Here is a 12,238-nt window from a genome sequence, read left to right on the forward strand (position 1 = left end):
GCACATAATCATGCATAACTTGCAAACGCAAAATCGGAATCAACTGAAATTTTGGGAATAAGCTTTTTTCGTGGATATCTACTGAAAAATGTCATAAAAAGAGGATGCTAGGATCACGAAATCCTCCTTTAAGTCTTAAACTTTGACATAAGAAGTCCCCTACTTACAATCACTGTTATAATTTAATCGGGAAAGAAAATATCATAAGTTTCTTGTGGCCTTCGATACTACAACATTTTGTATGCATATGTTTCAACTGAAAACAGACATATTTAGGGCGTTACATACATTTACAACATTAAAGTACGTAAGTACATATTAAATTAAATATTTCAGGCACGTCACCAGACTGTAGACTTCAAGTGTACCGTCAGTACAACGCACAGAAACTAATCAATCACGTGATTCACGATTTCACCGCACGAAGCCTTACAGATTGTGTCGCACAATGCGGTCGCTCCATGAATGACAAATGTATGTCGTTCAATTGGAGACAAGTTGACAAAACATGTGAACTAAGTGATGCAGATAAAAATGACTTCCCAACTACAACTTCATCAAGCTGGCAATATTATGAAATTGATGAGAATTTTGAAGGACAGGTATGTGTTACTTCATTGATTGATTTATTTACTTGCTCATGATGAAGAGTTCTTGTGCATAATGTCCCAATTACTTTATTGTTCTTTCGATCATATTGGAATGCGACCTTCGGGTTGTCTTCTGCTGTGTACAAAGCTGACGTCAAGATATTCATTATAGCAGATTTCCGGAGCAGCTTCAACCCATCCTGAACGTTTTTCAAACAAATTCAGGCTACCGGCCGATCATGCATATCACGCTAAAGACAAGGTACAGATGATTGGCCGACAGCCTGGATTTGTTGGAAAAACGTCCCACGATGGGTTGAATCGGCTATAGTTTATCAATCTTCTTATACTAAAGTTCTTAACGGTGCAATGTTTCTGTGAATTCCTGGCCTGATAAAATTGACGACCTTTGATGGTGCGCCAAGTGTGACAATGAACCTCGATTATTGGTTTCCACGCCATGGAGAGGAAAGTAAGTCTACCTTGCACCTATGTTTCAGATGTATGTACATTTTATTTTTGAAAAGACCACACATACACTATATAAAAATATTTCGAATAGCCCCCTCACGAATACTAGTGCATTGCATACGCACAGTGTCATCGCCCCGATATCTTCATGGCAGAAATGAAATCCAATTTTATATCAATATCGGTTTCTATTGTACATTCTAGTGTCAATTTGTAACCTGTGAAAACGGAGCTCTCTGTGAGCCGACCTGTGCAAACAAAGATAACTTTATGTGCCGTTGTACTCCAGGATACACTGGTAGACGATGTCATATTTCTGAAGGTAAACCCATTTATCCTGGTGAATTTAGTATATACCATGAATTAATTTCACAGAAGATAGAGAGCGGTCACTGACCGAACACTGGCCACGGTTTTTCGATGGCATGTAAAACTGTGCAATTTTTAAGTAAAGTTGAAATATGATGACGCTATTTATCTTAAATATTGTTTGCATCTTTACAAGTGGTATAGACCTTTTCCGTAATTGCCCACCTTTCGCCGTAGGTGGGGTTAACATGGAATTTGCCCTCGCTTTCGATATTTTTTGTCACGATTACCCCATCTACGGCGAGATTTGCCCTCGGTTTCTACATTTTTTGTCACGTGACATCGATTTTTACCCCATCTATGGCAGAGGTAGGCAATTACACATAAACACTTGTATTGTGGTATTAGAACATCAAATACTAACAAATGGGAAGGATATTTTCAAAAAGCTTTTTATCATGAAATGCAAGGAAGAACTCAAATTGATTGGTTAATATTAATTTAAAATATATGTAAATAGCGCCCTCAATTTGCACACAAATGTACAGTTTATATAATAAAAATTACCATAAAAAAGCAGAAAAATTGAACATGTGAATAGTGTCCAGGTCTATAATTGAATATTTTGTTTTGTTAGAAAAGTTAACAAATGATCACATCAAACAACCGTGTGGCCGATATTCGGCCATTTCTTCGGTAGTATGATGCAACGACACATACGACACATTGAAAGATTTTGATAGGGTGATTGATTTTGTATCTTTAAATCTTACAAGCATTAATGCAATAACCATGATAACACATCTTACTGTTAAGAGAAACGAAGGTACAAGAAATGTTGCTCTGCGAGATCGTGTATTGCAAATACCACTAGTAATATTAGTAAAATACACACCTCTCCAATGAAATCCTCGAATCTGGGCAAATGTATAATAAAACTAGTAAAATTAGAATTGGGGATAAGTTATAGGATTGCATTAGGGTTAAGATAATCATTGGGTGGGATTAGAGTTAGAGTAAAGATTAGGACTGGGGTCGGTTGTAAGGTTGGTATTAACAAATAAAGCTTAGGATTAGGGCTGGAATTGTGACCACTATTCTGAAGTTGATCCCGAATGTGATATAGTCCGGCTGTCAAACTCAATTTTGCCACAGAAGCCTGTTTTGGTGTCCATAGTTTTGTTTTTGATGGATATTGCTTCTCAAGGCCAAGAAAACATCCTATTGGTTGTAGAAGACAAAAAAATTTCAGACTATTTTCATAAAAATCGGAGTACTTTTCAGGTTTTGACCCTGTAGAGGTCAAATGGTGACCTTTGACCTTTCTGCTTATAACTCCAGAAGGGAATGTCACAGAGATAAAAGTATACTTTTTCTGAATCGCTATGACAATGATAACTATGATAATTGGGAGAACTTTTCAACAGCATTTGACCAGTTTGAATTTGGACCTCTGTATGTACTTTGCCTCGCCATATCTCAAAATGCTCAAAGCTGACAGAGGTCCAGTAAACTTATTTTTGAGGTTGGTGGTCTTGAGAAGCAATATCCATCAAAAACAAAACTATGGACACCAAAACAATGTCAAACCCACTGGAAGCCAGACTAGTAAAAGCATGTCGTATTTATGAAATTAAAAGAAAATGACTCGACGTGACTTCATCTTTTTATATTATGGGTGGTTTTTTTTAGAATGTCTCGAACCTCTTGGTATGGCATCCGGAAACATTGACAACAGTCAAATCTTAACATCCTCCGAAACCGGCACCTCATCTTCTGTGAGACTAACAGATGGTACAGGCTGGTCTGCGTCATTAGCGGATGCGTCACCATGGATACAGATCAAATTTCTCGTTCTGATCGAGATAACAGGTGTAATCACCAAAGGAGGTCCTGGGACTGCGATGGGATGGGTGACAGAGTATAAGTTGTCTTACGAAGATGTAACGGATAGTTATAAGGATATCATATATACACACAGTGCAGGTGACAAAACGGTGAATAATTAAGTCTAATCAAAAAATTAAACTTCAGATGATAAATGATATTGTTAGTGATTTTCTAGTGTTGCTTAAGGGGTTGGTCACCCACCTTTGCACAGTATTTTTTGTGGAGCCTGAGAGCACATCAGACATATCGAATTGAATTATGAATACGAAAAATGTCCTTCTGATATCAATTTAAATTTGCGATATAATTCAAATTTTATGGCAAATTATTAAAAGTTGGTATTTTTGATATTCAACAATCCTCGAAATAAAATTTTGACTTAAAAGACCTACAAAATGTAGATCTTTTGGGAAAAATGTTTCCAAATGATGGTCGGCTTTTCCTACTTATCAGTAGCTACATATCCCAGCTACATATCAATAGATGTAGACCTATACATTTTACTTCGAGGACTGATGAATATGAACAATAAAAAATATATCAATTATTAATAATTTGTTATAAAATGTGTTTTATATTGCCAATTTCAAAATATCAAAATTACTATCAGAAGGACATTGATTTTCCTCGTATTCAGAATGCAATTCGATATGTCTGATGATGTGCTCCATTTCCCACAAAAAGACTGTGCAACGTTGATATCCGATCCTTTAATTCGTCTGGAAACATGGGAAACATCATCTCGTGCTTACAATCGAGCTTGCTCCTTTCTATTTTCTCAAAACACTTCAGCCCTGCAAACCATTTTCTTTGCTTTCCTCCCAAATCAAATATTTATTCATACTTTCAGACATTTGATGGGAATTCCGATACTGACACTGAAGTGACACATTTATTGGATCCTCTTATCAGGACTACAGCTCTAACCTTCAAAATAGTTTCGTGGGAAGGAACTTGTACCATGCGCGTAGAAGTACTGGGTTGCAAACATGAAGGTATGGAATTGAAATCGATCGACTATGACACTGATTATAAGACAGGGCTATTATGTGTCTCGTCTCAAGTTAAGAGTAACGCCAAGTTGGATTTCGCAGTGGCAGATTCGAGTCAGTGCACTCTACGCAAAATCCAACATGGCGTTACTCAACTTTATGCTGGACCTCAACTATACATTCGATTGAACATAAAAGTGCTATGCATCCGCATTGCGCTAAAAGCACACTGGCGCTAAATTGCTGACTATACAAATGGTATTTAACATATAAGTGCCTTATTTTCTCCCATTCGGTGGGTGTTGTTAGAGGTTTTGGGTTCTATCCTATTCGTTCACTCATTTAAATGTCGTTGTCATCTTCATACTGCAGTTACTGTTCATTTTCCTATACACAATACACAGTGCTCTCACCATTGACGCGTGACCTCTACAAACAGTGTTATAGGTATAGGGCATTGCCTAGTTAACGTCACTGTGTGAAAAATAACCGGCCAATATTTTTTGTACTCTCTGAAATTCTAGAAAATATAGTCTTGTAACATGTCCTAAATTTTTAGCTAATTTAGGTGTTTGGAAATATTCGCACATGGCCCTGTGTAAATCGAATGCAACTTTTAGTGACTATCACTCACTTGTGGACCGCTCTCTTCCGAAGGGCATTAAAGCTAAACCACTTGACGGATATTTTTTGTACTTGCTGTCAATCAAGAATAATGTATATATTACAAGTAGGTTAAAAACTGAGAAGGTGGGGCATCTGCAAATATTCGTACCTCCCTGATATGTAAGTTACAAATAACAGCAAAAACAACTCCCATATCTGTCCATAACGTTGGTCAGTGGAGCGAGTCAAGGGGTTTCAAGTGGGTGATTATTGATTGGCAAGTGCCATATTTGGGCAAAAAGTGCAGTCCACCATTCAATGTGGAGGATGGGCTAGACTTTATTGATTGATTTTGCTGGAGTAATTTCTTGTTAACCAGGTTTAAGTACCTTAAAGGTCGAATCATGTTTACTGAGCAGCGTAACTGCACTATGAGCATTTTCTCTAAAGTGTACGCAATTATTCTCTTATTCATTTTCTTGTTGCTACCAGCAACTTGCAGTGAATCCGAAGTTGGTTGGACAGTTAAATACCGTCAACGCCAAGGAACAACTAACAACGTACAGACATTTGTTACACCAATTCAGTTTCCCTGCCACGGCGTGGTGACTCAATGGCGATATTGGGCAGGGCGTTCAGTACCCTTCAAAGCCATGATTTTACGTAACGTGACTGCCGACTGGACTGCCTTTGACATTATTGGAATAAACACCATTCCAGCTGGGGAGATTGAGCAGGTGGTAACGTACCACGTTCCTGACAATGAACGCATTGTTGTAGAGAAAGGTGATGTCATTGGCTTTGCTTGGAATTCACCTGTTCCGAGACATTGTCAAGTAGCAGATGACGGGGACGAAGATGTGATGATATTGATGCGTGATTCTAGTGCAGTGCCTGATGATTTGGAAGTAAACGACAGATTGATTATTGATGGAACTAATGTTAGAGCGTATTCAATTCACGCTGTTGTGTCAGGTAAAAGAGTACATAGGAGGTCGTTTTTAAAAGTCTTTAGTAATTTACCGCATTATCATAGTAACAAAGTTTATTCGTGGTAGAATAAGAGTAAGATGAAGGTGGAGGACGAGGAAAAGGAGGAGGAGTAGGTGAAGGCGGAGGAGGAGAAGAACGTTAAGCGCAGTCCAGTGCTATATCCTTGAAAAATACCTTACAAAATACAGCGCATAAATTACTTCTAGTATTCCAAAATGCCTAAAGGTGGTAGTCCAGTGCTATATCCTTTAAAACATTACGCAGTCCAGAGCTATATCCTTCAAAAATGCCGCACAAAATGCGCACATCATGCGAAAACAATTATGCCTTAAATAATTAATATTGTTCACAGATTTGGTTAAAATGGTTCTTTTTAACAATTTATGTTATTATTTACTCACATCTGTAGTGACATTTCATCACTACACTAGTGGTTTCACCAGACTGGCAACTAATCACATCTGACAGTTTCCTTTTATATGCGACAGGAACCATAGTTGAGGGCGTGGTGATTTGGTCAAAGATATTATTTAGTGATTAGGCATCTATATCGTTCTTATTCAGAGTGTCTTTTCCTTTTTGGCGTATCCGATTGCTTCTTTCAGCCGTCTAGTGGTCTTATCAGCTTCTCTGTCGATAACCCTTGAGTCCTCCCAATTGGTAGAATAATTGAAAGAGGTCGCTGATAGCTGACATGTGAATGTCTGTGATAGATGACTTTCGGCTGGCACGTGTGTATTATAGCTTAGAAGCTCCCAGTTTAAAGTTTCTCCAGCTCTTTGGTGTTCTTTGAGACGAACCCCGAAAGGACGACCGGTTTCTCCAGTGAGTTGCCAGTTTGATGAATCAATTAGTATAGTGGCGCAACGCACTAAAACATAAGTAAACAACAACATTTTTTACTGGAGTTAAAAGAAACGAAACATGTTAACAGTTGAAGACGCCAGTTGACACGGTGAATGCGCTCCAGTGAGTGTACCAAAATTTGAGTAGTGTAGAAACATAATTTTCCTTTCTGTTTATGTTAACAGTTGAATCTTACATTCCAAATGAACTTGTTCAATAGTCTCAGATATTATGTTTAGTAGAATATTTTTACGTACTGTAATGCGTTTTATGTTCGGTGGCAATATGTTGATATACAGGTTACTCCTGAAAGAACTGTATCGTCGTTAACTTTGGTATTTTTAAGCCACAACCATGATAACTAAAACTAACTAAAACTGGTCTGGTTGAGGAAAATAAATCATCTATGATAATCATATATCTTTTGAAATATAAGAATTTTACAAACCTCCCCCATTTTCAAACCTTTCCAAGGGTTCAAAATCTGTCGATGATCTGTAGCTTTTCTGGAGTGCTATCGCTGTGCATCATCAGCACATGAGGCATCTATTGTCATTGATGGATATTTGACTCCGTGGAACGGATTGAAAATGAGACAGTTGTAAAATTCTTTTATATCATGAACGGAGCGGTCAATTGTCAAAATTCAAACGTATGTGATTGCGATTATATTCCTCAACCACATCGGTTATTTAGTTATGCTTGATTTATGCATTAAAATAAAAAAAACAATACATTTGTGCTACCAATGCACATGTAAACACATCTTATTTTCGGTGCAAGTTTTTCGTTGCTTAAAGCCATATTATAACATTTCTTTAAAATAGATTAGTATTAATTTTCAATAAAATATTAGCATTTACTGTCAGATATGTCCCCTTTTAATTTTGAGCCAAACAAGTGACGGAATTTACAACTAGCGCCAATGCATGTCACGCCGGCGGTTGTAATATGGTACGACCCTCTGGCGTGTGTGTGTGTCCCGCACGCCGTGTACGTAGGGGTGTGTTGACATCGCATACGCGTTCGGCTAATATTTCTATCGTAATAATAAAACACTGATTCAGGCGGTTTATTCAAAATCTCGGATTCTGACAAAACTACAGCACCTAAAGTATTGATTTTCGCAGAGAATCTTTGTTTACTAAAGTACAGTACAATCGTGTAAAAACCTGAATTTAAATTTTTTTTGAGGGCGTTCTCCTCAGCAAATGTTATAATATGGCTTTAATAACCATTCTCTCCCTTTACTGCCAATATTGGTTTTCAATGGCGAATCATTTATTTGACAGATTGGGTATTAGCATTCAAGGGAGCTGCTGGAAATAACCGAGGAATTCTAACAGATTGGACACATACAGGGAACTTTGATAACGCCGATAATGCTCGATTGATAAGTAACACGGCCGATAATTTCAGAGATAATTTCATCTACAATTTCTGGGGCACAATCCCCCAATTTCAGAAGGTAAATATAGTGGCGTGTACCCATCATTCTACAGTTTTTCTTTTAGGCGGTCAGTCGGGTGAAAGACAGGGGACAAAGCACTCAATCGGGGAAATAGATATATCATGTTAGGATATGAGTAGCGAGAGTAGTCCCGCGATTGTGGAATGGACGCTGGAATATACATTGTGTTTCATGTGCTTGCTAAACATACTGGAAAAGTCTAACCAGTGCAATGGACACATATTAGGCTTGTTGAGACTGTTTTTGTAGGAACTTTGTTATAAGCTTGTATGCGTAGGATGTGTCAATCGTGATATGAACTTTTTCAATATGTGTTGATAATGAAATGACAAATTATTACGAGATGCAAAAGTGTAATGAAAATAATTAATAATATTCACATTAAAGCTATATTATAACATTTCCTGAGGAAGTCGCCCTCACTGAATGTTTAAAATTCCTTTTTTCACACGATTAAATTGTACTTTATTAAACCAATAATCCGAGATTTTGAATAAAACGCCGGAACCGGCGCTTTATTATTACGATGGAATTATTAGTCGAACGCATACACGATGTTCATAACACACAGTACGTACACGGCGTGCGGGACGGTGATAAACACAACAAAGGGTCGTACCACAACATGACCGACCGAAGGAGTGGTACGTATTGGCGACATGTGCGCTGGTAGTAAATTCCAATTTTCTTTGCTTTGCCGTAGTTGTTCGGCTCAAAAATAAAGGGGATATATCTGACAGTAAAAGCTAACATTTTATGGCAAAGAAATGCTAATCTATTTTGTTTGAAAATGTTATAATATGGCTTTAATAAACGTTTGGTATTTTATGTCAGGTCAAAGTGACTTTACTGGACTCTTTGGGGTTTGTACTGAATGAAATTGAGTTTGACGCGGTTGATTCTACTACGAGCAGTTGGTTTGCACAGTCAAGAGTGTTAGCTACGTCATGGACAGATTTAGTTGAGGCGCTGCCGAATCACTTCAGCTTACAAGGCGACGGGTACTTATAATAATTGTAATAACTTGTAATACATGAAAATGAGGCTATGGTTTGGGGCGTTGAATGGTCAGTGTCAGGATTTTCCCGAACTTCTGGAGGAGGGGGGGGTAGATTATATTTGTACTCTAGAGAATTGGGAAGCGATTCATCTGCTTCGTTAAATCCGAAGTCATACCTTCTTATTGGGGAGGGGTGAATTATGCAGCAGTTGTGGTCCCGACAAAAATTATAAAACAAAGTGTTTTTAATATATGCTAACTCAGCATGTTTTGAGTTTAATTGAAAAAAAAAAGATTATTCGATTGACCAACACTATATGATACCTGCTGGGTACGTTTTGTCGACAAGCAACCAATTTATTTAATAGTTTTTACCTACTATGATTTTTTTTATAGAATTGAGATCCAGATCTTTATCGTGTGCTTTGATATTATATTGAATATTAACAGACCCAATATGATCACGTTTTTTCACTATTTTGCAGAGATTTGAAACGACGTTTTTTTATATTTTTTTACTACGGAGGTTGCGACGTGGCCAATGGCTGGCTTTGTGTTAAAGATGAACCCCACGCTTGTACATGGGAACAACCACAACCTGGCGAGTCGTATCCAATCATTTTGTACAGCAGAGCCACAACCAGTATCAATTGGACTTCTGGAGATAAAGGTATGCTTATACATAATATACATCCAAGAGTCTACTTTTTAACACCATCCTATACGGTATACACCCTGTCTCAAAAAAGAATTGTGCAAGTGAAAAGCGCCCTCTCTGGCAGTTAGAAAATACCGTTGTGACATAATGTTTACATCACCGTCAAGGTCGTAGTCTCAGCTCTCAAATGCCGTTTGTTCTGTTCAATTTGCTTGTTTTAATCTCGAGATATGAGTAGTTAAAGACGAAAAGGTAAAATCACAATTGTGCCACTTTTACTAGGAAAGAGAGCTTTCAATGTAACAGGGATAGCATCAAGTTTATCAAGAGTTCCTTCGTGAAATCAAAAGAATGCATCAATTACACAATACAACATTTTTTTACTGCTTTTACTGTTTTATCATGATGCAGGAATGATGATTCTCTTTTTCCACCTAAAATTATGCTGTAAAAATTAAATACATGTGCATGTCAATGATTTTATCATCAGGTAAATGCTGTTCTCTCAGTCACTTAAGACATGCTAAAAGACAAACAAATATTGCGGAATAAACATGTTATAGGTTAATGAACGCGTATTACTTGTTGGGAGAGATATTAGACAAAAATAATGCACGCGTGCTGATGTTGATGCGTCTAATGCATGCGCCCCGAAAGGAGGAGTGCATTAGATGCATCAACATCAGCTATCATTGATTTACATGTACAGCTCTATTACCCAGTAAAAGTGGCACAATTGTGATTTTACCCTTTCGTTGTTAAATAAACATATCTCGAAATTGGAACAAGCAAATTGAACAGAACAAAGGACATTTGAGAGCTAAGACTGCGCCCGTGACGTTTATGTAAGCATTATGTCACAACGGTATTCTCAAATTGCCATAGAGGGGCTATTCACTTGCACAATTTTTTTGAGACAGGCTGTATAATGACAAAAGCTGAAATATCATATGCGATTTTATTTGCGATTTCTTGCCGTAACTTTGTGTACGTTTCAACAACACTGTTGCCTTTGACAACACTTGATGATGAGTGATTCCAGTTGATTTTCCATCTGTAGATTTTAGAATCTCATTAAGAATGTGAGATAATTGATACTGTCCGTCGTCTCTTTTCATGGTGGTGCCCTCCTCCTTTTCTAATTATTTATAGCCTCCTTTATCTAGCGTGTGAATCGTTCTTGTTCAGTGCCAATGATCTCCGTGTCCCCATCCAATAACATGGTTCTTGTCGACTACATGATCTGTTATTGCTGACTTGTTAACCGTTGTTAGGGATTCTTTTCTACCTGCTCTGGTGACCACTTACCTTCTTCACTACCTTTCTGTGTTCCTCCATCTTTCACCTCGTGATTATATTCCGACCATCGCACTCATAGACAGTTAATATTTATATTTGTATACTATCTTTTTCTCTTTCAGGTAGAGCTGCCGCTCTTTTGATATATGTCATTTAACGGCACCGCTACACAATCCAACTTAGTGTTTCTAGCAAATTATCGTAAAGCGAAGGATCAATATAATGTCTGGAATTATTAAACTTTGTAGCACTTGCCAGACTGGAAACAAACTTTACACTATTTACCACACGACTTGAGTATGGCAGACTACTACTATAAAAAAAAAAAAAAAGAAGTCTCTTAGCCTGCCTCTGATGAGCGGTGTAGGTGTAGGTATCGCTGCGCACGAGGATGAGATTGCATACAGGATTAATGTCAGGAACGTAGTCACAAGATGGAAAGCGATGGTATACCACCAAAGGCTCGGCCCTGTTCTGTTTTTTTTCTGTCGGACGATGTATGTTCTGGTTACAGTCAGAAAGATGTTTAATATCCGTATATTTACTATTTTAATATTTTATCATATTGATATTGATATAAAATGTGACAAAATGGATAAGGATGAAATGGCAATTGGACGAAATGGTTATTAGACCAAATGGTTATTACACTATATGATTATTAGACCAACTGGTTATTAGACTACATGGTTATTAGAAATATTGTATCAGCCTTCCTGGTAATAGACCAAAATGATGCAGTAATAGACCATTTCATGATTAGACGAAATGTCATTAGCCAATATGGCAATAAACCCATGGCAAGTAGACGTAAAGCGGACTTTGTTAGATTGCGCACCCAATTTTGATCAAATTTTTGTCCATATACTAATCATCATCTGAAATAGGTAACCTGAATTTAGCGTCTTTCGTGTTAAAGTTAAATGATTTTGTAATAAACGTCCGGATCCAGCAGTTTATATTCCCCAACACAGTTCAATAAAAGATAAGTTTAACAAGTCTAACGTGGTGCTCACAATAATTATGTCTCTTATTTTCAAGACTACAGATTTTTGTATCTAAATTACTGTTCAGTAGGCTCGTTGTCTATATCCACTGGAACTTTATCGATTT

The 12,238-nt window shown here is 37.4% G+C and overlaps 1 protein-coding gene across 1 annotated transcript; it reads left to right on the plus strand.

Moving 5' to 3' along the window:
- The first annotated feature begins 339 nt into the window (after positions 1-339).
- Positions 340-11,602, plus strand: LOC140148283 (uncharacterized). The gene is made up of 9 exons (XM_072170180.1): positions 340-602; positions 1,266-1,383; positions 3,063-3,367; positions 4,111-4,255; positions 5,351-5,833; positions 7,990-8,165; positions 9,003-9,169; positions 9,654-9,838; positions 11,248-11,602. The coding sequence occupies exons 1-9, from the start codon at positions 462-464 to the stop codon at positions 11,280-11,282; spliced, it is 1,755 nt and encodes a 584-aa protein (XP_072026281.1). The 5' UTR covers positions 340-461; the 3' UTR covers positions 11,283-11,602.
- The last annotated feature ends 636 nt before the right edge of the window (positions 11,603-12,238 follow it).

Source organism: Amphiura filiformis, chromosome 3 (assembly GCF_039555335.1).
Source record: "Amphiura filiformis chromosome 3, Afil_fr2py, whole genome shotgun sequence".
NCBI classification, from domain to species: Eukaryota; Metazoa; Echinodermata; class Ophiuroidea; order Amphilepidida; family Amphiuridae; genus Amphiura; species Amphiura filiformis.

Bases quoted from the DNA above. Each gene is read 5' to 3' on its own strand.
- LOC140148283 (XM_072170180.1), top strand. From the start codon at position 462: ATGAATGACAAATGTATGTCGTTCAATTGGAGACAAGTTGACAAAACA. The intron at 3,368-4,110 runs GTGAATAATTAA...TCATACTTTCAG, and splicing joins ACAGTGCAGGTGACAAAACG to ACATTTGATGGGAATTCCGA. The intron at 9,839-11,247 runs GTATGCTTATAC...TTTCTCTTTCAG, and splicing joins TTGGACTTCTGGAGATAAAG to GTAGAGCTGCCGCTCTTTTG.